The 26,278-nt window shown below is 38.0% G+C and overlaps 1 protein-coding gene and 2 long non-coding RNA genes across 8 annotated transcripts; 2 read left to right on the top strand and 1 right to left on the bottom strand.

The window, feature by feature from the left end:
• The first annotated feature begins 4,245 nt into the window (after window positions 1-4,245).
• On the top strand, window positions 4,246-18,487 carry LOC114159006 (uncharacterized). Its single transcript, XR_003598524.1, has 3 exons — window positions 4,246-4,259; window positions 8,599-8,601; window positions 17,100-18,487. It is a non-coding gene; the product is annotated as an uncharacterized LOC114159006 (long non-coding RNA).
• LOC114159005 (uncharacterized) lies at window positions 6,304-17,111 on the bottom strand. 6 transcript variants are annotated; one of them, XM_028041018.1, is made up of 17 exons: window positions 16,654-17,111; window positions 15,826-16,158; window positions 15,410-15,679; window positions 15,167-15,259; window positions 14,726-14,815; window positions 14,618-14,646; window positions 14,478-14,534; window positions 14,200-14,259; window positions 13,486-13,602; window positions 9,297-9,632; window positions 8,853-9,122; window positions 7,721-7,819; window positions 7,343-7,423; window positions 7,234-7,262; window positions 7,090-7,146; window positions 6,898-6,960; window positions 6,304-6,608 (listed from the first exon to the last, which is right to left on the bottom strand). In XM_028041018.1, the coding sequence occupies exons 1-9, from the start codon at window positions 16,712-16,714 to the stop codon at window positions 13,486-13,488; spliced, it is 1,110 nt and encodes a 369-aa protein (XP_027896819.1). In that variant the 5' UTR covers window positions 16,715-17,111; the 3' UTR covers window positions 6,304-6,608; window positions 6,898-6,960; window positions 7,090-7,146; window positions 7,234-7,262; window positions 7,343-7,423; window positions 7,721-7,819; window positions 8,853-9,122; window positions 9,297-9,632. The 6 variants fall into 6 exon arrangements, with proteins under 6 accessions (XP_027896819.1, XP_027896814.1, XP_027896815.1 ...); XM_028041013.1 differs by lacking the exons at window positions 13,486-13,602; window positions 14,200-14,259; window positions 14,478-14,534; ... (4 more) ...; window positions 15,826-16,158; window positions 16,654-17,111 and adding an exon at window positions 9,847-10,488; XM_028041014.1 differs by lacking the exons at window positions 13,486-13,602; window positions 14,200-14,259; window positions 14,478-14,534; ... (4 more) ...; window positions 15,826-16,158; window positions 16,654-17,111 and adding an exon at window positions 9,847-10,488 and having other exon boundaries at window positions 6,898-6,957.
• LOC114159007 (uncharacterized) lies at window positions 9,114-16,213 on the top strand. The gene is made up of 2 exons (XR_003598525.1): window positions 9,114-9,162; window positions 15,708-16,213. It is a non-coding gene; the product is annotated as an uncharacterized LOC114159007 (long non-coding RNA).
• Window positions 18,488-26,278: the final 7,791 nt, after the last annotated feature.

Below are 26,278 nucleotides of genomic sequence, written 5' to 3'. Positions count from 1 at the left end.
ACCAGAAATTCCAGAAGAATAGATATTTCTAATAATTTTAATCAGCCTGAAGCAAAAACTTTTCTCACCTGATTTATCTTCTGTGAACTGATGGTTGAAGTTGAAGATCTGTTTGGTTTCACCGTCTGTGACTTCACACTGGAACTCACACCTCTGTGTGTAGGAAAGATCCAGAAAACAAACTGCAGCAGAGCAGCCAGAGTGTTGTGTTGGACAGTTGATCGAAGCGATATTCCCAGTAGAACAGTCAGTCAGCCATTTCACGCTGTATTCACACTGACCACGTGTCTCCACAGAGCAGGTTAATGTCACCACATCTGTAACCTTCTGCTCACTCACTGGTCAAGAAATAAGATATTGGAAGAGAAATTTTATACAAATTATAGAAAATATGTGTCAAGGAAACCCGAGAACATCCCACTTCCCAATGCTGAAGATTTTAGTTTAACAGTAACAATAAATAAAGTTATCTTTAAAGCTAATCACACAAGTGACATCTAGGCCCAACAGTAGACTTAGACGTCAATAAAATCCATCTGGTTGTGTGTGTTGCTTTTGTCTCCTGCAGACTTTGCTTTAATTCTACCTCTTTTTTCTATCTAATCATAAGAAATCATAGTCAGACATGGAGAGTCATGAAACAGGAAGAGCAGGTTTTCCAAAAAATGAGGAAGTAAGTTTCCAGCCTGCAGATTTATAAAAATAGTTGAGACTATTCCTTATTTAAAAACATGAAAGTTTTAAAGAATAAAGTCTAAACATTTTGAGTAATTGGATAAGATTCAAAGTAAAATACTTATATTATTATTGGTTTATTTGTAAGAATATTTACACTTACATTTGTGGGAACACTTACAAGTAAAACATGTAACTGTAACTTTGGTATCAAATAATTAGAATCATGGATTATTCTTGGTTTCTTTTCAGAAAACATATGTAATAACTCACATTAAGATTATAATAAGAGTAACTAATAAGTTATGGTTATAAAATTATAAATGAATGCTAAATCAGAGAAGCTAAAGAAGTTATAAATGTGATTTTGACAGAACTTGAAATGGTGTAAAAAGGTGTAACTGCAATTAAACATCACTGATATGTTGGAGGTAGATGGTAGGTGAAAGGTGAAAGGTTAGGGGAAAAAGGGGAACTAACAGGAGAGCAGAGATGATCAACGCCTTATTTGGAAACAGGTTGTTGGACAACTTAAACTTTTCAAAGAAAAGGTTGTGCAGGCAATGGACATAGGAGGTTGAGCAACCCTGAAACATTAGCACAGACATCAGGACATACTGTCTATAAGACAGTGATGGATATGAGATCATCTGTCTGAGCAGACAGCCAATGAAACAAGCACAACATCAGGGCTAGCCAATGCAAACGCACCAAAAGGTGGATAAACCCTATAAAAGGTGAGAGCAAAAGAGGAACCTTTGGTTGGATCCTCCAGGCAGCTTCGAGCCAAGATCGAGATGGACAAAAAACTCTGCAGCTGAAGAAGAGCCGGGGCCACGGAGCCGGAGACTGTCCTGCTCATGGAGACCAACCCGTCTGGCCCACAATCTGTGGCTTCGAATCGCACTTCTCTCATCAGCTGGGTTCAGACCCCAAAGACAAAGATGAAGATAAAGGCAAAGGCAAAGAACTGGTGCCTTCCTTCCATGAGGTCGGCTTGTCTACATCTCATTGGACCAGGAAGATTGTGAGACAAGATGGAGGGAGCTTCAGAGCCGAGACCTGCCGCTCTAAGTCACTACTCTTCCTGCCAGCACCAAGTCCTGTGTGACCTCACCATCCATGCGGAGAAGAAGCTCATCAGACCTACAGAGATCCCTGCCTTCATCGATCAACTTCCTCTTCCTGCTGCAGCTCCTTCTTCATCATCAGGCCAGGTCTGGTTTCTTGAAACGCCAAACTCCATCCGTCTCTCTCAAAGGTTTTGTGAACATTCAGTTAATGAGTCACCTTAAAGTTCTTTGATGGTTGTAAAATAGCTCTGATATTTGATTCTGGAGAGGAAGAGCTGAAAAATGTTTTACAGATTGCTTTTAGCCAAAAAACTACATGTAAAACAACATCCTTTGGACTCGAACGAGTCACTAAAACCAACCTGGTTCAGTAACGAGCACGTTGTAATTTAGAGAAGGAGCGACCGTTAACAGGTGTGCTCTGTGAAACTAGCTGGCTGCAGGCTGATCAGTCTGGCTGATTCACAGGGTTGGGAAGGTTGAGACACTTGGATGTAGGTTGTCAGAAACCAGATGAGGCTTTTCTTGAGACCAGCTTTAAACAGAGTTTACTTCAGTTTTGGACAGGATACATCCCAGCAGATTCAGGAAACTCAATTAACCCGTTAGAGAGCTGGTAGCACATCTCACCTCTCAGAAGAGGAAGTAGAGAGAGAGAGAGTAGAGAAAGAAGGGGGGAGGGGGATATTGCGCAACAACATATGTCACTACAATTACTATTAAGTTCATACTTTTGAAAATTAAGTATTCTGTGGTAAAGCAGTTACAACAGTGATAAAGTGTAGAAGAGAAAAATGACTTCATATTCATACTCACTGTGAACAACAGACAGAGAAACTCCAGACTGATGAACCAGAATGTGTTTACTGGGTTCAGCTTCAGATTTATATTGTTGGCAATTATAATAACCAGCATCCTTCACTGTGATGTTCCTCATTACCAGAGAACATTTTGCTGCAACACTCAGTCTGTTAGATTTACTCTGAACATTTCTAACCTGTCCCAGTTTAACCAGTTCTACTGAGCCGCTGGTGGTACTATAGAGCCATGCAGTACCATTACAGTTTATCTGACCACTTATCACATGTTGGCAAGACAAAACCGTATCATCCCCAGATCTTATGAAAACAGACGATCCAGTTATTGTGCACACTGTTGACAAAAACAGACAGTAAAAAATACATAAATACACAAACTTGAACATTTCAAGATCATTCAATTTAACTGGAAGTTTGCAGACATATTTCAGATGTTCAATGACAGAAAATGACTGACTTGTGGTAGCATTATAAATAAAACGTTTCCTTGTTATGATTATGAGCAGCTATATTTTCTGAGCCATTTAAATGTTTCTTTATATACGTACCAGTAAACTGAAGCCCCAGGAACAGAAATAAATGAACTTTAATCCATTTTAGTTCAGCCATTGCTCCTTGATGCTTCCGTCTTTCTTGTTCTAATGAACTAAACCGACACTGGCAGCTATTGAAGGTCATCTGTACTTCCGTGATAAAAGAGGTGTTACTTTCTCACATCCTCATTATGTTAGGAAATAAGTACTATGTAACTTGGTCATTTATTGCATCATCATTGTGGTTAAACCTTCAGAGCTTTTAAAAGTTTCCCAGGTGAAACATTTTTTGTTTTGCATCTCAAAAGACAAAATGCATTCAGAAACCAGATCACTTTTTTTTTTTTTTAAACCTGAGCGCAACAGGTTGGTCAGTATGTTGGGTTAAGAGTCTTCAAGACTTTCACTCTCATTGTGATGATACTTAATATGAAAATCATCATTTGTAACAGATGAATGGTCTTGAGCCGGAAAAAGGTAAGTGCCTTCTCCGGGTCGGGGGGGTGTCCTGCCCCAAGTGGAGGAGTTCACGTATCTCGATATCTTGTTCATGACTGAGGGAAGAAGAGAGCGGGAGATCGACAGGCGGATTGGCACAGCGTCTGCCGTCAAGTGGGCGCTGTACCGGTCCGTCGTGGTGAAGAGAGAGCTGAGCCAAAAAGCGAAGCTCTCGATTTACCGGTCGATCTACGTGCCCACCCTCATCTGTGGTCATGAGCTTTGGGTCATGACCGAAAGAACGAGATCGCGGATACAAGCGGCCGAAATGGGTTTTCTCCGTAGGGTGGCTGGGCTCTCCCTTAGAGATAGGGTGAGAAGCTCAGTCATCCGGAAGAGACTCAGAGTAGAGCCGCTGCTCCTTCACATCGAGAGGAGCCAGTTGAGGTGGCTCGGGCATCTGGTCAGGATGCCTCCTGGACGCCTCCCTGGTGAAGTGTTCATGTCCCAGGTCCCAGGAGGGTCTTCCCCGAGGAGGACCTGGGGAAGACCCAGCACACGCTGAAGGGACTATATCTCTCGGCTGGCCTGGGAACGCCTTGGAATTCCCCCGGAAGAGCTGGAAGAAGTGGCTGGGGAGAGGGAAGTCTGGGCCTCCCTTCTGAAGCTGCTACCCCCACAACCCGACCCCGGATAAAGCGGAAGAAAATGGAGGGATGGATGTTCAATCTGTGAGTCAACTAATACATTTCCTGCTTTCATCATAGTTGGTTTTTTAATAGTCGTCATGCCGTTCACATTCTGCCATGTGACCAAGACAACAAGCAACCTCTGGTAAACAGGATCTCGTCACTGGACGGCGACAAACAGGAAGTTCTCAGATGGAAGCTGAGCTTAAAGCGTCAACAGCAGATTATAGCATAGATACAGAGAGACTAGAAGAGCCACAAAAAGAGAAGTGGACACATTGCACACTGATGACAGCTTTGTTGTGAACAGAACCTGATAGAACCAGAAGGTGAATTCAACTCAACTTCTGGCCCATTTAAACAAGGTAAGATGGACCCAAGTGTCAAACCAGAACATTTTAAACTGTAGGTACATTAATATCTTACTCAACAGTGCCTCCTACTGGATGAATTATTCTTGAAAATGTGACTACGACAAAATGTTCAGGGCTGAATTTATTAATTAGAAAATATAGCAATTAAAATAATGACTAATATGTTGTGTTTTCAATCATGCAGCTGAGTAAATAAGTTTGTTTCTCAGAAATGTGTTATATTGCAAATTCTGATGATTTTTCTCGTTTCAATAACTTCATAAACCTGCAGCTGAACTAGAGAAGTGATGAAGTTACATAAAATTAAGTAGAGCATGATCAGATGGTGCAAAAGAAGAAGAAAGAAAGGAAGAAATAAAACATTAGTACTTCTGGTAACTCCAGGGAGCGATAAGTGTGACTCGGCAGCTTGATGGCTGTTAAACAGGAAGTAGTAAATGTGTCATCTGAGTGTAATAATCTAATACCTGAGTGAAGTTGGCCCCACCACCTTCTTCAAATCAGACAAAATTGGTGTCAAACGTTTGTGCTGGTTTGTGCAGCAAAAATTTTCGTTTGTGCCGTTATCATTTTAAAGATATAAAGAAATGTTTTTAGAGGTCATCAAAGGTCAACCAGCCCCCCCACCTTCTTCAAATCAGATGAAATGGGTGTCAATTAACTCAGCTACGTTTGTGCTGGTTTGTGCAGCAAAGATTTTTGTTTGTGCTGCTTCGGTTTTGAAGATATTAAGGAAAAGGTAAAGGTCAAAAGGTCAACCAGCCCCCCCACTTTTATTAAATCAGACAAAATTGGTGTCAAACGTTTGTGCTACGTTTGTGCTGGTTTGTGCAGGAAAAATTTTCGTTTGTGCTGCTATCATTTTAAAGATATAAAGAAATGTTTTTAGAGGTCATCAAAGGTCAACCAGCCCCCCAACCTTCTTCAAATCAGACGAAATGGGGGTCAATCAACTCGGCTACGTTTGTGCTGGTTTGTGCAGCAAAGATTTTCATTTGTGCTCCTATCATTCTAAAGATATAAAGAAAAATGTTCTCCAGGGGTATTTAAAATATATATATATATATTAAATATTTTATGTTTTTGTATAGCAAAAATTGTAATTTGTACTGCTATCATTTTGTAAGTTGCTAACGAATATGAATACTTTAATTTTAACCTGGAAGAAATTCATTTCAAACTTGGTCTTATTTCGAATGAACAGGTTGCTACAATGCCTCCCAAAACAATCTTGGTGACCTGTATCTTAGCTTCTGATCACTAGAGGGTGCTATTAGACAAACTGTACTTTTTAAATACAAAAAATAAGAAAATAACCAAAACATGTGCTTGGCATATACTCAGCCCTTTTGAGGTCAATGTTATGATCGACAGCAACACTTCTCTTTGCTACACAAACGTAGCCGAGTTGATTGACCCCCATTTCGTCTGATTTGAAGAAGGTGGGGGGGCTGGTTGACCTTTGATGACCTCAAAAAACAGTTCTTTATATCTTTAAAATGATAACGGCACAAACAAAAATTTTTGCTGCACAAACGTAGCACAAACGTTTGACACCAATTTCGTCTGATTTGAAGAAGGTGGGGGGGCCAACTTCACTCAGGTTAATCAAATGCTTCTCTTTAGTTTCTAGTTATTATAATCAGCTTTCAGATATCTACAAAACTACAGAAGTATACATTAGTGACTGTAATACACATGTGACGACAACAAACTATTTTATTGATGCAGCTGATAAAATACAGGAAACTGATAAAAGCAAATGTCAGACAAAATTATCCAATGCATTTTAAAACAAAGAGAGATATAAGAGTCACTCAGAACCACCAACATCTGGAACTTACATGTTACTAATTTAACAGAAAAGTATTATTAAAGTCTCATCATAAAACTATGTTCCTGGGGCGGTGATGGTGGCGTACAGGTTGTTGGGGTCAGATGGTGCTGCAGCAGACGGACCAGCAGCCGACATAGTGCTGTAGATCACGTTGTCTCTTTCACCAACAACCTGAAAAAAAAAGGAAAAGTCAAACAAGCCACCTGATGAAGTGATGATACTTTTAGACTTTTAGCACATTGCGGTCTGCTCTCAGGGTTAATTTTCTCCAACAGCCAGACTTGGGATTGTTGTCTGTTGTTCTGAATGTCTTCAACTTTTAGCCCATTATCTGTTTTGCTGAGTCCTCGCTTTATTTTAGCCATTTCAAGTGTGAAAACTTGGAACGGCTTTTATTGAGACTTTTCTAGAGATTAAAATCTTACATATGTCTCCACTTACTGGCTAGAATCACACTTACATTAAACCTTACTTGGGCTTTACTGATGGTGGCGTAGCAGACACTATCTTCTGGATCAACCTGCTAATGGAGAAAGATGTAGTTTTACTTCAGTGAGATGTACAGTTACTTTAATTAATATGTTATCACATTTAGCAATCCATTTTTAAAAGGTACAACTTTAAAAATCTGTTTTTATGTGTGTGTTCTCACGTTGCCATGGTTGTTTTCCAAGAGGGTAGGAGGCACTGGAGAATTTAGATTCAGATTCTACACAAAAAGACAGTTATGAATAATCATTTTAATGCTTTCACAAAGAAGAATTGAGAAATTGGTTATAATAGTGATTATACTCACAGGACAGTCGTGCACCTGTCTTTGGTTTTCTGCAAAGACATCAGGTTTTAATTTAACCTCCAGAATTACAATACATGATGATTTTTGTTAATATTTAAAGTTTCCTCACGTTTAGTTCTCCACCTGATGACAATCCCAGCAACTATCAAGATTGTGACTAAAACCACAGCAACAGCAATGTAAGGAGCTCCTGACAACAAACCAGTAAAAAAATACATCTTAGATCACCTGTTAAGGAATTTATCTCCTTTTTACTTTAGTTTTATGGGTGAAAATATAATCAATACAACTCACTTATGCTAAATGTTAGTGCAGGAGCCATGTTTATATTTTCTGCCAGACGCTGACTCAACAAACTCTTGTCACCTTAATGTTGGGACATTTGTGTTGATGTGGAAAGAACTTTTGTTCTGGTAAAAGGTAATGGTGGAAGAACCAAGTAGTTTTGACTGTTGGGGTATCAAGATGGAGTCTCATTTTTAATTACCTTTGTCTTTATTAAACGTTGAAATGGTTGGATGTATTGTGGTTGTCATTAATTTTGTGATATCTTCAACTTTACTTGTTGGGATGCATGTGGTTCCACCTGCAGACAAACAAAATCAATAAGTTATTTGGTTCATGTTTTCCCCTCCACAAGATGCAAAAAAACAGATGAGATTGCGCCAGCGCAGCTGGCTGCCTGCTGACGCAGCTCCCGTCGTGTGTGTTGGTCTGTGTATATTTGCTGTAACCGATTAAGGATCCGTGCTTGAAGAACCCATGGATCATCAGTTGGGCTTTCCACAATGGCTGGATGTGGTTCTATCGCTGTTCTCCCGTTCTTCTGCTACTTTTTATACTCTTGGTTGCGGAGAACCTCGCCGAGCGGAGTAGCGGCATTGTTTGCTCACGTGAGCGGCTGATTGCGCTGTGTGGGCCTCTGCTGCTGCCCGGAGACGGGACTGTGGTTCCGGAGGAGACGACGGGGCTGCGGGTCTGGAGTTAAATGGCGGGAGAAGAGGAGACGGCGCAGGCCAGCGGTACCGGCGATTATCATGGGCAACGTGAGGTCTTTGGGAAATAGGACAGATGAACTCATGGCGCTGGTCAGGACCCAGAAGGAGTACTGGGAGTGCAGTATCTCTGCTTCACGGAAACCTGGCTGCACTTGCTTATTCCGGACTACAGCGTGGAGGTCCCTGGATTTTCCTTGGTGCGCGGGGACAGGGACTTTTCCAAGAGTCGGAAGAAGCGGGGCGGCGGGATTGCACTTTATGTGAGTGAGAGGTGGTGTAATCCCGGTCATGTTAACGGGAAGGAACAGATTTGTAGCCGGGACATTGAACTTCTGGTTGTGGGAATGCGGCCGTATTATTTACTGAGGGAGTTTACGTCCGCCATTTTGATCGCTGTTTACATTCCCCCATCAGCTGATGCAGCGGTGGCCTGTGACGTCATCAGCTCTGACACAGCCAAACTCCAGACTCAACACCCGGACGTTGTTATTGTGTCTTGTCTTGTCTTGTCTCTATGCTGTAACTGCGAAGTAATTTCCCTGCTGGGATGAATAAAGTACTTCTATTCTATTCTATATGCCTGATTATTTTTATTCAGTCTGAAGCAAAAACTTTTCTCACCTGATTTATCTTCTGTGAACTGATGGTTGAAGTTGAAGATCTGTTTGGTTTCACCGTCTGTGACTTCACACTGGAACTCACACCTCTGTGTGTAGGAATCCTTTATAAAACAAACTGCAGCAGAGCAGCCAGAGTGTTGTGTTGGACAGTTGATCGAAGCGATATTCCCAGTAGAACAGTCAGTCAGCCATTTCACGCTGTATTCACACTGATCAAGCGTCTCCACAGAGCAGGTTAACGTCACCACATCTGTAACCTTCTGCTCACTCACTGGTCAAGAAATAAGATATTGGAAGAGAAATTTTACACAGTATACAAAATAATTTACTGTGGTCATTATTGGGTTCATATTTTAGAAAATTAGACACTCTGTGGTAAAGTAGGTACAACAGCAGTAATAAAGAAACAGTAGCAGAAAATAAATAACTTCATATTCATACTCACTGTGAACAACAGACAGAGAAACTCCAGACTGATGAACCAGAATGTGTTTACTGGGTTCAGCTTCAGATTTATATTGTTTGCAATTATAATAACCAGCATCCTTCACTGTGATGTTCCTCATTACCAGAGAACAGTTTGCTGCAACACTCAGTCTGTTAGATTTACTCTGAACATTTTTAACCTGTCCCAGTGTAACCAGTCCTACTGAGCCGCTGGTGGTACTATAGAGCCATGTGGTACCATTACAGTTTATCTGACCACTTATCACATGTTGGCAAGACAAAACCGTATCATCCCCAGATCTTATGAAAACAGACGATCCAGTTATTGTGCACACTGTTGACAAAAACAGACAGTAAAAAATACATAAATACACAAACTTGAACATTTCAAGATCATTCAATTTAACTGGAAGTTTGCAGACATATTTCAGATGTTCAATGACAGAAAATGACTGACTTGTGGTAGCATTATAAATAAAACGTTTCCTTGTTATGATTATGAGCAGCTATATTTTCTGAGCCATTTAAATGTTTCTTTATATACGTACCAGTAAACTGAAGCCCCAGGAACAGAAATAAATGAACTTTAATCCATTTTAGTTCAGCCATTGCTCCTTGATGCTTCCGTCTTTCTTGTTCTAATGAACTAAACCGACACTGGCAGCTATTGAAGGTCATCTGTACTTCCGTGATAAAAGAGGTGTTACTTTCTCACATCCTCATTATGTTAGGAAATAAGTACTATGTAACTTGGTCATTTATTGCATCATCATTGTGGTTAAACCTTCAGAGCTTTTAAAAGTTTCCCATGTGAAACTTTTTTCATTTTACACCTCAAAAGACAAAATGCATTCAGAAACCAGATCACTTTTTTTTAAAAAACCTGAGCGACAGGTTGGTCAGTATGTTGGGTTAAGAGTCTTTAAGACTTTCACTCTCATTGTGATGATACTTAATATGAAAATCATCATTTGTAACAGATGAACTGGATTATTACACACACTACTCAAATTGTTGCCTCATATTTAACTGCATCTTTATAAGCCATCGAACATCAGTCACATATCCGCACATTTCAGGTTCTACCAACAACTCAAAGCACTTTTAAGCCACAGCCACATTCAGCCAGCAGGATTCAACATTGCAATAAATACTTTCCCTCGATTCATTGCATTTAACAATAAACTAAAAGCAAAACTAAAAGTTTTAACGGCAGAGCCTGAAAGAATGGGAAACTTTTTGAACAGCATATGCATGGAAATGACTGTGGTAAAGATTTCAGAACACTTAAATGTTTCAAGGTCTCAAAAAAGCATTCAGATGATCAATTATGAATTTTCCATCATAACAGTGGTTGATGCATATCTCTCTCACTAATGTCTGAAACATTGTTAGCGGTCATTACTTCTTCTCAGCATGAGTCAACTTTTACTAGAGAACATGAGACTCACTTAATCTTAACAATGTGAAAGATCAAGATATGAAGTTTTCTTATTGTTGTTTAAAAATAGTTTTAGGTTTTTGATGCTTGTTGCTGTGAAAACCAGCAGCTCTCTGCTGCTGCCCACATTCTCATCAAAGCACTTCCCTCTTCAGTTCTCAGATAAATGTCTGAGTTAAAATTAGACATTTTAACTCTCATATTCATATTTTACTTTGCTAAGATCTAAACAGGCTAAAATGCATCTTAATGCCTTTTTGTGAACATTGTGTTCAACCACAAAGCACATCAGAAACAGAGGCGTTTCTCACCGTCATAAAGCGGAAGTGAACTAAACTAAATGTTTAGAAGGTCTTTAAGAGAAAAGTTTAACAGTCAGTCTTTGTAGACTCAGCATTGCAATCAAATTCATGCAAAAGTTACAATAGCAGCAAGTAACGCAGAAAGTTTAAGGTGAAGTTTTAGCACAACTTGTTTCTACTTTTAACTCAGACATTCACATGAAGGGGGAAGTCATTTGGTGAGAAAGTGGTTCACCTCACAGCTCTGCTGGTTTTCAAAAAAGAAAAAGAATGTGTTAAAACAACGAGAAACTTTAGTGTTTTAAGATCAACAGTTTTACATTCCTAACTCGCCTGTTATTTTTAATATTTTACAAATTGATAAAAAGTTATTGTGAAGATGAATTCAGTTTTAAATGAAATCATGTTTATTTTAGCTTAGAAAAGAGTCACTTTATATCCAGTCAATTAGTATTCTTGTTATACTTCTTGCTATGTTATACTAATGACTATTTTTTGTATAGAAATAACCTTTACTGTTATTGATTGCTCTGTTTGCAGCTGCTTTGTTCATTTACAAAATGGGATATTCAGCGAGTAAAATATCAAGAGTAACTACAGTGAACTATGACCTCTATAGGTGACTTTATTGTGACCTTTTCTAAATTTTTGTATGCATGTATCCAGCTTTTCAATGTTTCAGGAGATTTTTTCACAACTTGTTGTTCTCCAACTATGAGCTTAAGTCCAAAATTCACATCAACTGTTCAATCCGTGAGTCAACTAATACATTTCCTGCTTTCATCATAGTTGGTTTTTTAATAGTCGTCATGCCGTTCACATTCTGCCATGTGACCAAGACAACAAGCAACCTCTGGTAAACAGGATCTCGTCACTGGACGGCGACAAACAGGAAGTTCTCAGACGGAAGCTGAGCTTAAAGCATCAACAGCAGATTATAACATAGATACAGAGAGTAGAAGAGCCACAGAAAGAGAAGTGGACACATCGCACACTGATGACAGCTTTGTTGTGAACAGAACCTGATAGAACCAGAAGGTGAATTCAACTCAACTTCTGGCCCATTTAATGAAAGTAAGATGGACCCAAGTGTCAAACCAGAACATTTAAAACTGTTTACATCAGTAAAAGCATCTCTGTGGTTACAAACTGGAGCAAAACAGAACAAGATTCTGTCTGACTATTTAAAACCAGATAATTATTGATTTTGGCTCTATACTGCCCTCTTGTGTGTAAAGAATATAATTACAAAATAAAATGAAGATTTAATGCAAAGTGCAGTTTGGGATTTTGGGAACTTTATTGTGGATTTGATGTTGTTGATCACTGGATTTAGACAGAAACCAAAACAGTTTCCAGTCTTTTCACAGTTCATAATAATCATCATCATTCTGCAACTGAAGAAAAACCCATTTGAGATAAAACTAAAATCATTTTATTAACAGATCATTTTTAAAAACTGGAGAATATGAATGTAGAGTCCTGAAACTATACACATTTATATTAGAGACATCCTAAAAATATTAATCTAATTCAAATTAAATGTAACATGTCAAGTTAAAACATCGAGACATGTAAAAATCAATATTTATGTGGTCAACTAAAAACATAAATCATCGCTTCAGTTTTTACTCACTGTTTTTTAATGGAAGCCCGTCTCTGCCACTCAAAACAAACAAACAAACAAAAAAACCTCATTATGAGTTTTTCTGTATCTGTTGCCGAAGACTTCTATAAGGTACATTAATATCTTACTCAACAGTGCCTCCTACTGGATGAATTATTCTTGAAAATGTGACTATGACAAAAGGCTCAGCAGTGAATTTATTAATTAGAAAATATAGCAATTAAAATAATGATTAATATGTTGTGTCTTCAATCATGCAGCTGAGTAAATAAGTTTGTTTCTCAGAAATGTGTTATATTGCAAATTCTGATGATTTTTCTCGTTTCAATAACTTCATAAACCTGCAGCTGAACTAGAGAAGTGATGAAGTTACATAAAATTAAGTAGAGCATGATCAGATGGTGCAAAAGAAGAAGAAAGAAAGGAAGAAATAAAACATTAGTACTTCTGGTAACTCCAGGGAGCGGTAAGTGTGACTCGGCTGCTTGATGGCTGTTAAACAGGAAGTAGTAAATGTGTCATCTGAGTGTAATAATCTAATGCTTCTCTTTAGTTTCTAGTTATTATAATCAGCTTTCAGATATCTACAAAACTACAGAAGTATACATTAGTGACTGTAATACACATGTGACGACAACAAACTATTTTATTGATGCAGCTGATAAAATACAGGAAACTGATAAAAGCAAATGTCAGACAAAATTATTCAATGCATTTTAAAACAAAGAGAGATATAAGAGTCACTCAGAACCACCAACATCTGGAATTTACATGTTACTAATTTAACAGAAAAGTATTATTAAAGTCTCATTCCAACCTATTTTCCTGGAGCGGTGAGGAGAGAGTAGGGGCCGTTGGGATCAGTAAACGCTGCAGCAGGCGGGCCTGGAGCTCCCACAGTGCTGTAGGTCATGTCGTCCCTTTCACCAACAACCTGGACAAAAATAAAAAGGTATAAGATACTTCCTGTTTGATTCACAAAAACCTGACAAATGTTAACACAGCTGCTTCAAGTTTTTTATCTTTTATTTTTATCCTATTTAGCTCCAACTTATCAATTTCTGTTTGTTTTTCCAGACAAAATCACATAACGTGACACACCAACATGTGGAGCAAACACAAGTTTGCAAAAATAAAGATTTCATGTTTCACTAATACCAACTCTCTGCATATCTGCACTTTTTTTTTGCTGTAGTGCTGCTGTCACAGGAGTCTCTTGTGTAAAACCAGCTGAAGCAGACACTACTTCGAAAAAGTTAAGAACATTTGGCTTTCAGGTGAAATTTATGAAAAACATGAAATTACAATATTATTTAATGTAAATAAGGAATATTATCATAAGAATGTGATGTTGATTTCCTCCTCTCAATGTACTGAAACAAACTCCAAACAGTGGTGGGTTTGAAACAACAAGAAATGTCAAAATCTTTAGTTTAAATTGAAGTCTGATAAAATGAGGAGCAGAGTGAAAACTTTCAGTCAGATTGAGACGAGGAGTAAAGAACATCTTACTGACTAGCATCACACTTACATTAAACCTGACTGGAGTTTCACTGATGGTGGAGTAGTAGACACCATCTTCATCCTCCACCTGCAGAAGAAACATTTAGTATAACATCTGAGACATGAAGAGTAACTTTGACAAGTTTATCTTGTTACAGTCGTTTCTAATTTAACAGTTTATTTTAAAAGAGGCACACATCGAACTCTAGATGCTTTATGAGTTTTTGAACAGTAATCTTAATATCTGTAGTCATGAAACTCATGTTTCTGGTTTTCATGGCTTCTTTGCGCTGTGTGTGTTCTCACGTTGTCTCTGCTGGTTTCCTGGTTGGTGGTAGATACTGGAACAGTTGGATTCACTTCCTGAACCACGAAAAGAAACAGGCTGATTAATAACTGCTTTCAAAAAGAGGAATAGTGTAATTGGTTATAAAAGTGATACTCACAGCATAGACATGCACCTGCTTCATGTTTCCTGCAAAGTCATCAGGCTCGACTTTAACATCCAGTTAAAACACTTGTTGATTTTAATATTTAAAGTTTTATGTTCTCACGTTTAGTTCTCCATCTGATGACAATCCCAGCAACTGTCAAGAGTGCGACTAAGACCACAGCAGCAGCAATGTAAGGAGCTCCTGATGGAGCTTAATGAAAAGTTACACTTTAGAACAGCTTTAGTTTTTACTTTTTCCTTATAGTTGAAAGCATAATTAATGAAACAAACAAATGAAATGGTTCTGTTGGTTAAATGGTAAAAATATAGTTTTTTAAATGGTTGCATATAATAATTTCTCCTGAATGCTTGTTCTTAGTTGGCCATTAGTGTAGGATGTTGACATGTTTGCATTTCACACAAGATCCTGACTGAACAAGCATGTGTCGCCTTTATGTGGAAAGAAATGTCCTGGTAACAGACAATAATGAGAAGAACCAAATGGTTCTTTGACTATCAGAACTCAGTGCTGTGGTGGAGTTTATGGTTAATGTTTCATTACCTTCATTTGACAGGAGAACGTTTGTAAGTTTTGTGGCTGGATCTGATGTTGTGGTATCAAACGGTTTTCTTGTTGGGTTGCATGAAGTTTTACCTGCATGCAAATAAATGGACAAAACCAGGAAGTTATTAGGTTCATGTTTTCAATCTGAATGAGAAAAACAAAATACATGCAAACATCAAACCAGATGAAATTAAGTATTTCTGATTATTTTGTTCAGTCTGAAGCAAAAACTTTTCTCACCTGATTTATCTTCTGTGAACTGATGGTTGAAGTTGAAGATCTGTTTGGTTTCACCGTCTGTGACTTCACACTGGAACTCACACCTCTGTGTGTAGGAAAGATCCAGAAAACAAACTGCAGCAGAGCAGCCAGAGTGTTGTGTTGGACAGTTGATCGAAGCGATATTCCCAGTAGAACAGTCAGTCAGCCATTTCACTCTGTATTCACACTGATCAAGCGTCTCCACAGAGCAGGTTAATGTCACCACATCTGTAACCTTCTGCTCACTCACTGGTCAAGAAATAAGATATTGGATGAGAAATTTTACACAAATTAGACAAAATAGGACAGTCTGGCTACTATTGAGCTCAATCTTTAAAATAGATACAACAGCGATAAAGTGTAGAAGAGAAAAATGACTTCATATTCATACTCACTGTGAACAACAGACAGAGAAACTCCAGACTGATTAACCAGAATGTGTTTACTGGGTTCAGCTTCAGATTTATATTGTTGGCAATTATAATAACCAGCATCCTTCACTGTGATGTTCCTCATTACCAGAGAACAGTTTGCTGCAACACTCAGTCTGTTAGATTTACTCTGAGCATTTTTAACCTGTCCCAGTGTAACCAGTTCTACTGACCTTCTGGTGTTACTATAGAGCCATGTGGTACCATTACAGTTTATCTGACCACTTATCACATGTTGGCAAGACAAAACCATATCATCCCCAGATCTTATGAAAACAGATGATCCACCTGCGCACACTGTTGGGTTAAAAAAAAAAAAAATACACTGAAAAATACTTTTAAAATACATAAATCTAAACATTTCAAGATGATTCAGGTCAACCAACTGATGCATTGTTCAATTCTCGTGTTTAATAACAGAAAACAGCTCATTTCTAATACATAAAAGTGTAAATATAACATCAGTTTACTGAATTTAGCATCTAGAACAGGGGTGGGCAATCCTGGTCCTCGAGGGCCGGTGTCCTGCAAATCTTAGATGTCTCCCTGGTCCAACACACTTGAATCCAATAACTGAATCACCTCCTAAGTGCAGTCAAGTTCTCCAGAGTCCTGCTAATGACCTCATTATTTGACTCAGGTGTGTTGAAGTAGAGATGCATCTAAAAGTTGCAGGAGACCGGCCCTCGAGGCCTGGAGTTGCCCACCCCTGATCTAGAATTTAGCATCTAGATTTAGATCTGATACCCAGCTATATTTTCTGAGACAGTAAATATTTCTTTATGTTCTTACCAATAAACTGATGCCCCAGGATTAGAAATAAATGAACTTTGATCCATTTTAGCTCAGCCATTGCTCATCGACGCCTCGTCGTTCTTGTTCTGACTAAATAAAGCGTCTGGTACAAGCATTTTGTTGAAGAGCATCTGTACTTCCTGTTAGAGAGGTGATACTTCCTCATCTCTTATGTTTATTTAGGCTTCATTTCTTTTATCCAAGTTACAAGTTTTTTAAAGAACAGATTAACCTGCATTAAGTGTTAATATATTTTAACATTACCAAGTAAGTAAACGTGTAAAAAATTATATTTAAGCCATTTGGTGAACATTGTGTTCAGCCACAAAGCACATGAGAGACAGAGGCGTTTCTCACAGCTAGAAAGAAAAAGTGAACTGAAAGTGAAGCAAAAGTTTTCAAATAAAAGTTTTCCAAAGAATCTTTGAAGATTTAGCATTGAGTAAAACATGCATCACGCAACAGCAGCAGGTAAAACACAGTTAGAAAAAAGGTTGAAAAGAATGAAACTTGCTTCAAATTTGAACTCGGCCTTCATGAGAAGCGAAGGGGGAAGTGGTTTGGTGAAAACGTTTGCTGCATCAGGATCCGTTTTCACAGCAACACCACAACTGCTCACAACAACGAAACAAACGTCTCCCTTTAAGATCTCAATACGTTTAACATCTTTCACTTCTGTTTTGGTCATTTTTTATGCTGTATCCACAAAAAACCATTAGGCAGCAGTTTACTGTTAAAAATGCAGCTATAAACTTTATTTGATATATAACAACATTTCAGCTCTTAAGAGTTAAATAAAAGTCAGGCACCCAAAATGTCATGTTTGTAATTGGTTCATTTTATAGCAGCTTTCATAAACTTCTTTCTAAAATATTACCAACTAAACTGGCTTTGACTAATGACAAGCTTCTCATTTATTGTTTCATTTGCAGTTGCTTTGTTAATCTCAATACCAGCTGTTATAAAACCTTGTTAGTATCATTTATTATACATGGTAGTTATGGGAAATGCTTATACCTCACAAGATTTAAATGAAAAGTTTTTCACAAACATTTGACCAAACAGTTCTAGAGTTAGTGAATCTATTAAACCCAGAAAATGGAAGGAGAACAGGCGGATTTGTTATTAGTGTCCAATGGCAATTATATGCCGTTTTCTGGGTTGCTAAATTAACATACTCTTCATTCATGGGGACTCATGCTGCGTTCCAGTTGTATTGGGAAAATCCAACATCCCAGTTGGTAAAATCAAGCAGATCGTCCTCACAAGCTGGATTTCCCACTATTAAACTGGGAGCAACGCCAACTTGCCCCAGTTACAACTTGTAAGGCTGACTTTGAGTTTCAATATGGCCGCTCCTTGCAGTAAGCTGTGGTGGAAACATGTTTATTTTATGTAAGAGTGTGTCTTAAACCAATGGTAGAGTAGAACCAGCAACTAATCTGAACAAACTGAAATGGTGTTTGGTTGTGGAGTGTAATGTTCAACATGATGTCTGGTCTGTGTGGACGTCACTATGATGAAAGTCGCCGTTATCTCGGGTGTAACGTCAAACTGGACCGCAGCTTCATTTCCTCTGGATGTCGCTCCAAAATAAAATACGTTTATCATTTCTGTCTGGATCAGCAACAACAAATCTAATGCAAGTTCAATTTTAAAAAAATAACATTATATTTGATTGTTGGGAATAACCACATTATCTCCATATACTCACTGTTTTTGGTTTTTAATCATATAAAGATAAAATATACATCGTCCAAAAAAAAAAAGAAGGACAAACATACCGGATTTTTGAAATGCAACACTCCAGAAAAAGAGCATGGAGAATCCCGGAGAACATGCATCTTCACCGCTCAGCATAATCCAGGTCAAAAACCAATTCCTGTTTGTTCACCCTCCTGCTCCTTGTTTATCCACAAGTATGGAAGCGCAAAGCTGCCAAAAATAAAAAGTGAAAAGTCACCAAGTCAAAGCACCGAGTGCCATAACATTGAGATCAACATGGACCTGTTCGTGTAGAGCAACACTGAAACAAGTCAGCTTTCTGGAAAGTCTTTAAAATAGATACAAAAAAATATTTGCTAGAGTTAATTTTATGCCTACAAAGAGGAACAGAGGTGAATCAGCGTTCCTTTATTAGTGTTTCCCATTTTGGGAATAAAAACGCATATAGAAACTGTTTCCTGTGTTAGCCTGAACATACTTTGTAAAATCTGGGCGTATAAACCGGCTGGTTCAGGAGGATGTTCCTCTGTGGACTCCTGAGGGTCAGATCTACACAAATTTAACCCGGCGGCTCAAACTTTACTGGGTCCGTACCTGGCAGAACCGCATCTCCGCCCCAGTCCAGCAGAGAGCAGCTTCTTTCCCAGACTTCCTGGATGATTTCCGCTCAGATGAAGCTTCTGGAAACAGCTGGAGGTCAGAGACACACAGCCTCTCTAAATGTTCAGAGAACCTGACAGAGTGGGGTTAAAAGCATATCCTCTGGTTTACAATCAAGAAGAAAAATATTTATATCCATAAATATTTCCATTAAAACATTCCTTATCAGAGATTTAAAAAAAAGAGGAACAATGAACTGTGTTCTGAGCTCAGAGTCTTTAGTTTAACAAAAGGACTTTTGATTCAATCCATTTTGTTTCATTTGCAGCATTATTGCAATATTTTAGAGAATATTCTCTAATTTACTATATTTGGGAGATTCTTGGATTATCTTCTATTCTCCACCAGAGTTAAAGGTCCAATAGGCAGGAAAGGCACAAAAAACCTAAAAGGAAAGTGCTCAGTTTGATCCTTTATGTACGATTAGAATCGATTTTTCCACCTGTCCTGTTGAACAGCAGACTTCAACCGTTGCTATGGGGTTTTTCGTTGCCAGGCTCCATTGTGGGTTCACTGATGCTTCCTGCTGACTGCAGGGCGACCGCAGACTTCCTCCATCTCATTTCCCCTCTGCTGGGCTTCATTGTACTTTGGTTTAGTGAAGAACTGTTGAACATGAGCCCTGAGCTTGACGCAGGCGTGCAGCGTCCACAGAACACTGAGGAAATGATTCTGCTGCGAAAGCACCACAGTGCTGCAAGCTGGAACATTTAAATGTCAGACTGAAGGCTGAAAAATAAAAATAAACCAACGTGGAATTAATGACAGAAATTCAATGTTTGGAATATCTAAAAAATGATTAAAATCCTCATTAAACATGTAAATGACTTGATTTTATTTTTCTCTTCCTACAAAGAATAGATTACTTTGATCACAAGCATAAGTATCAATGCAAACACAAAAATGCTGAATATTATTGTATTTTTCTGACTATGGAGTTGAGATGTTTCTCTGATGCAGGAAAATGAGAAACAATTGAGATTTGCTGTTTGATTCTGCAAAAACATTTAGCTTTAGGGTGGGCAGGTTGCCAAAGGTGCCGCGTCATGTTGAATGAAGTTCGGTCCAAAGTCTAATCCGATGCAGGCCGAGAAAAGAAAACATTGTTCGACTTACTGTTACAGCGATAACAGAACACAAAGAACTGAAGAGAAAACAAAGAGATTGAAACACATCACAGAAATTTCCTTCATGAGAGCAGAAAAGGTCTTTTAAGCAGATCAGTTTGTTTACAGATGTTATGACTGTTAACGGTTCATACCTGGTTTGGATGCAGATCCAGTTTCAGCAAAGTTTGTTTGTTTCCGTTTTGTTCTTCATCAAAATGTACAAATGTATGAGAACAGAAACCTAACGTTGCTGCTGTTGGCGTTACTTGTGCACATTTAGAAAGAAAGAAATATTCTGGTAATAAACTTTTGTCTCAAACTGCTACAGGAAGAAAACTCTAGACTGAAGACAAAATGTGGTAAAAGTGCATTTGTTTTAAATTATAAACGTTCTGCATCATTTATTGTTCTCTCAGAGAAACAAATCATTCAGCATCCTGATTATTGAGAAATCCTATCTGAACATCAGAAATCATTTTTACCTAAATACATGCAGAGAACACAACCTGACGATAGAAGCAGGAAAATAAGAAAAGTTCACCCTTTTGGAATAAATATTAAGGTAATACAACATTGCAACAAACAAAAGCAGCAAAAATCAGCAAAACAAAATAATCACCATGATAAAAGATGTTAAAAATATTAGTTTTAAATGTTTGAGGGGTCAAAATCTGTTTCCTGTCATCCACCTGAGAGGATTCAGCTTTTAACCAGTAACCTGTAGAATTAGAACCCATTTTACAAATCTACGGGAAAAAACACATTTTTTGACCTCATAATTTACAAAGCTCACCTTGTCGTGGATACAAGGATATTTACAACTTTTCGGAGGAGAAGCAGAAAGTTCTTGAAGTTTTGATCAGCAGAGAGAAAATCTGGACATTTTCACAGATGACATTTTCTGAAATATGTTTGACTTTCACGTATCTGTAGCAAAACGCAGATCTTTAATATATAAATGTTCTTATAACCTGGGTACAAAGTATAAAGTAGTTCCATCAAACAAAGCAGGTAAAAAGCTTCCCGTGGGAACCTGAGGCTGCAGGTGTTTCTAATTAAAGCGGTCGCCAAGCCAAGTTTTGATGAGCATTACTGCCATCTACTGGAATGGAGTGTGAATCGGGTTGCTAAATAAATGTCAGATTTTAAAACTAAATAAATAAATAAAACTATTGGCCACAATGAGTCCGCCTGGCCATGTTACTCTCCTATTTCTGCATGAAATATAAAACTAAAACCAAAATATATTGAGCAAATAAATTGGAGATGAAAGATAGTTAAATATTTACGAAAGCAAGGAACATTAAAATGTGCAGAGTATAAAGATCATTAAAACTTCACTCAAGCTGATTCCTATTTACATGGAAGGAAGGAAACATTTATGCTCTCTAACTCTACATACAACATAAAAGTGTTGTTAAAATATATTTCAAATGTTAAAGATTTTTGTTAGATTTTTAAAAAAATGAATTCTCTATAGTTTTCTAACCCAGTTATTTTAAGAAAAAAATCAATGAAATTGTTAAAGGCCAAAATTTTGTTGCAATTGGACAAAAATGTAAGCAGTAAAAAATACACATTAAAATAGAACATAAATTATTTTTGAGTTTCCCACTAACTTAGTCATTAAAGGAGGAATTAGTTTGATTTAAAAACCTTTTCTGATTATTTTACGTAAGATCAATTTCCTGTTTGTAGCAGATTTCAAACTAATAACTTTAACATTGTAGCAGCAACCTAAAATAAGGAAATAGAGGTAAATAAATACCATGCTCCAACCGCTAATGGATAAACTTTCTACCCATCTTTCAAAATAAAAGCTTATGAATCCCGAAACTGGGGTCAGATTATTAATTATTCTCAACAAAATACAAAAATAATCTTTATTATTTGACACAATATCCTTTTCATATTATTATCATTAATACAGATTTCTATTTTTCGTTAATTACTAGAAACTATTGTCTGACAGTCCTGAAGATAACGCAGGTGGATGAAGCCAGTCAGGTGATGCTGTTCAGCATTCTGTCCACTAGATGGCGCTAACCGCTTTAATACGACTTGAAACCGAACTGCTGAAAGGACCTGAAGGTTTCATTTCTCGGTTTAGTGAAACCTATTTTCCATCAGTTTGTTTATGATCAATTCATAATCAAACTAATCATGCTAACAGTTAGCTCTATGATTATATTTGATAATTATGTTGTAAATGTAAATACTGTAAAAATGTAGAAAAATCTCCAATAAAACAAAGTTGAGATGATTTTGTTGCTCTTTTTTAATGGCAATGCAGCTTCTGCCTTACCTACAAGTGTTGAGAGTTTTAGTGTTTTAAGAAAGGTGAAACTAGAGGACATGGGGGAAGGGGAGATTTTTTTTGTGTTCCCTCGCAATATGCTTACTGCAATATTTGCTGGTCTGTATCGTATACAGTCACAAATGTCAATTTAACATTTCAAATACAGTAAAGAGCCTCAGTGTTTATTCTCAACTCTTTGGTGCAAAACGTTTTATTGAGAATCGATTTATACGCTGCATGTCTACTTCTGTCTGTGTAAGGTTGAGATGGAACTGCACATGAAAACAATCCTGTACCATTCAGAAAACCAACACAAAAGAGACACAATCAAACCTGTCAGATGACTCACCAGGCCATCATAACTCAGAAATAGTCCAAATAACTTGGATGCATGTTTTCTTTCTTTCCTACTTATGGAAAGTTTCTGTTTATATCATAGGTCTGTGACTCTTTTCTGTCCTAAAGAAAAATATATATAACACTTCAGATATTTCACAACAAGATATAGCATACATAGAAAAACCTCACGAAGGCCTTACATTATAGCAGAAAGTACCATGTACACCGTAAGAAAGGCTTACAGTATTCAATTATGTCGCATGAATTCCAAGGACATATTGTATTTGACGATATTACATAAAATGAAACATGCATTTCCTCTCTGTGTGACATTAAATCAGACTATAAACAAGAGCCACGTATGTAAACGTCACTTCACAAGGGAAGGAAACGAGTTTTTTTAGATCTCTATTGAATGTAAGCTGGACAATAAAGCTGAAAAACTCATAGCAGTAAAAGTATTTCACATCAGTCTGTCAATAATTGTTAATATTGATAATTATTTATTAGTCTTTTGATTTAATTATCCAAAATACTACCAAACTGGTAGCTGAAACTGCTGCTGCGCGAGTTACGCAAAAGGTCGTTGCTAGGTAACCAAAGAATGACTAAGTTGCTAGGTAACCAAAGAGAGAGTCAGGAAGAACAGCTAAAGTCATTCCTCTGCCTACATCTCCCAGAATGCTGTGCGGTTCTGGATCTGAGTTCAGATTCAAAACTGCTTGGGGTTTTTTTGTGACTCACACTTTTTCCATATCTAAATGTGAAGCTAAAAATTAAACAAAGAATTTGTGTAACAGACTTTTAGACAGTTACATTTTGTCAGAAATATTTACAAAAAGAAAAGAAATGGAGCGTCTGGGATCATTTCACCTCCTCTGGGTGTCACAGACAGAATCTGAGCCTGAAAACCGGCAAGAGGAGAATTCATATCTACTAGGTAAGATTTATTTGACTATTTTTATAACTTAGTGTAATTTGTAAGATATAGGCTATGTAGGAATATATGTTTGTGTGTGTGGCTGTGTAACATTGTGTGTGTTTGTCTTTGTGTGGGTCATAAGCATTGTGTTGGTTTTGTGTTTGTATGGGTGAAAATTAGGGCATAAGCAAATTATTACTTATCTGCATGATAAGTAATAATTTGCTTATTACTTATCTTAGTAATAAACAAATTATTAATAAGTAATAATTTGCTCGTCTTAAGCAAATTATTCTCAGGTAACAGAAGATCCTACATCATGGTCCTGCTGCTGGCCTCTGGTCTGTTGTCTCCTCTCCGACTCTTTGCTCCTTCTGTTGCGACAATAAACATTTCTTTGAAATATATCAAAAGCAACAGTGAGAACAACTTTTGCAAAGAAAATAAAGAGAACTGGGTTTATTCCTGGTAACAACTATCTATCAAGGAATATTGCATGGGTTAACAGCAACATTAATATTCATGTTAACAGGCATTTCATGATATATTGGTGTGAATTAACTAGTCATCATCTAGGCAACATTTTGTGGATACAACAACATTAGTCAACTTACATGATTATTTGGAAAAAACTGCAACATCTTTTCTGTACTCTGTCCATCTGTGCTGAGCTTCAAGACTCTCCTTAGTGACTCACTGGTGTAACATCAGCATTAGCTTTGTATGCTATTGGTTAGTTCAAAGTATCTTCATAGTCTGTCTTGTGGGGAGCCAGAAACCTGAATGGGCAGGGCCACCAAGGGCCACCAAGGGCCACCAAGGGCCACTCCTTTTCCAGTTCAGGCATTCACCTTGTTAGGCCGACAACAAAGTTTATTTGCTCACAGCTGTTGAAGCCAATAGGACCTCGTCACATCTGCAAAAAGCAGAGACGCGACGCTAAGGCCACTAAAACGGATCCCATCAAAACCTTAACTGCATCTAGACACTGGTGACAAAGGACAACCTGTGGAGAGCAACCTGTGGAGAGCAACCTGTGGAGAGCAACCCGTGGAGAGCAACCTGTGGAGAGCAACCTGTGGAGAGCAACCTGTGGAGAGCAACCTGTGGAGAGCAACCCGTGGAGAGCAACTTGTGGAGAGCAACTCTCACCTGACATTATGTTTCTCTAATCTGAACCGTTTGCAAATTCAGTTTTCTAGAAATTAATACTACCTTTCTTGAGGACAATGTACATTATAGTCAATCACCCCAATTTACATCATTTTTGAAACCCTGGGGGGAACCGGAGCACCCGGAGAAAACCCTCCACTAACACGGGGAGAACAGACAAACTCCCACAGAAAGAGGCGCCTGGTTGAGAACAAAGGCCTCTTTTCTGTGAAGATGTCGTGTTAACCACTGCATCACCGTGTTGACCTTTTTTTTTGTCTAAAATATGAGATGTAATTTGGGGTTTTGAAAATGGTTCTGGACTCTTTTAACTAGTTGCTTGTTTTAGAGGTTTTCTTTTCTCTCCACAAATGTTTCTCCAATCTGAACCGTTTGCAAATTAAATTTGGTAGAAATTAATACTACCTTTCTTGAGGACACGTTACATTGGGCAATCATCAAAATTTACATGGTTTTTGGAAATCTGGGGGAAACCGGAGCACCCGGAGAAAACCCACGGCCATTTTTTTTTTCTGGTCTAAAATAAGAGATTTATTTGGGGGTTTTGCAAACGGTTCAGAAATTAACTAGATATTTTCTCCTAGTTGCTCTATTAAGACTATTTCTTGTTTTTCTTCTGCTGTGATTTTTTCAGCCTGAAACTGTCTTGTATTCGTTTCCACACTGTTGGTTTTTTGCCCGCTGCCTCCACTGGTTGCTCTAACAGATTTTGCACACAGCTGTCTCTCATTTCAATGGGTTCAGGATCTCTCTCTACTACAAAATCATTTATCTCCTTGTTCGATGTATGAGGTACATCAATGTCCTCTGACATGGTTTCCTCTAAGTGATGTTCCTGATTTATGGCTCCAGGGTGAGAAATGCTGTTTGTGTCTTCCTCATTTCCTTCTTGACACTTTGACATGTTTTTTCCTGAAGGTCCAAACTCATTTCCGTCTTGATCAAATTTCATTTTTTCCTGCTCCGTTTTGAGACTAAGCTCACAGCCAGAGTGCAGTTGCTGGAAGTCAGTCAGTTCTTTCATAAGATTTTCTTTCTCAGCTTCCAGCTCCTTGATTTTCTGCGAGGAAGCTTTCCTCTCTTTAGCTACATCCTGCTTAAAAATGTCTGCCTGCTGCATTAGGCCAGAAACTTCTTCATATCTGGCTTTAAGTCCCTCGAAAGAAATTGTAGCCAGGTCCAGAATACTTTTAAGATGTCTTATTGTATTATTCGATTCTTGTTGCAGGACAGACAACTCTTCCCTCCTTCTCTGGTCCATATCTTCCTTTTCTGCTCTGAGTGTATCAATAATCTCAAGGTTGTTCTTAGCTTTTTCTAGATGTGCTTCATTCAAACGAGTTATTTCGAGCTGGTAATCCTTGTTTTGCTGTCTTAGGGCAGAAACATCCACTT

Source organism: Xiphophorus couchianus, chromosome 15 (assembly GCF_001444195.1).
Source record: "Xiphophorus couchianus chromosome 15, X_couchianus-1.0, whole genome shotgun sequence".
NCBI classification, from domain to species: domain Eukaryota; kingdom Metazoa; phylum Chordata; class Actinopteri; order Cyprinodontiformes; family Poeciliidae; genus Xiphophorus; species Xiphophorus couchianus.
The sequence above is the reverse complement of the archived record's forward strand: the minus strand, read 5'-3'. Positions and strand labels throughout refer to the sequence as shown.

What these genes read in the sequence shown, in the direction of transcription:
- LOC114159005 (XM_028041013.1), bottom strand. Translation starts at nt 9,976, where the DNA reads ATGACCTTCAATAGCTGCCAGTGTCGGTTTAGTTCATTAGAACAAGAA. An exon ending in AACGTTTAATAAAGACAAAG is followed by an intron (nt 7,424 to 7,720) that starts GTAATTAAAAAT and finishes GTTTGTTGTCAG; the next exon opens with GAGCTCCTTACATTGCTGTT. An exon ending in CATCAGGTGGAGAACTAAAC is followed by an intron (nt 7,263 to 7,342) that starts GTGAGGAAACTT and finishes ATGTCTTTGCAG; the next exon opens with AAAACCAAAGACAGGTGCAC.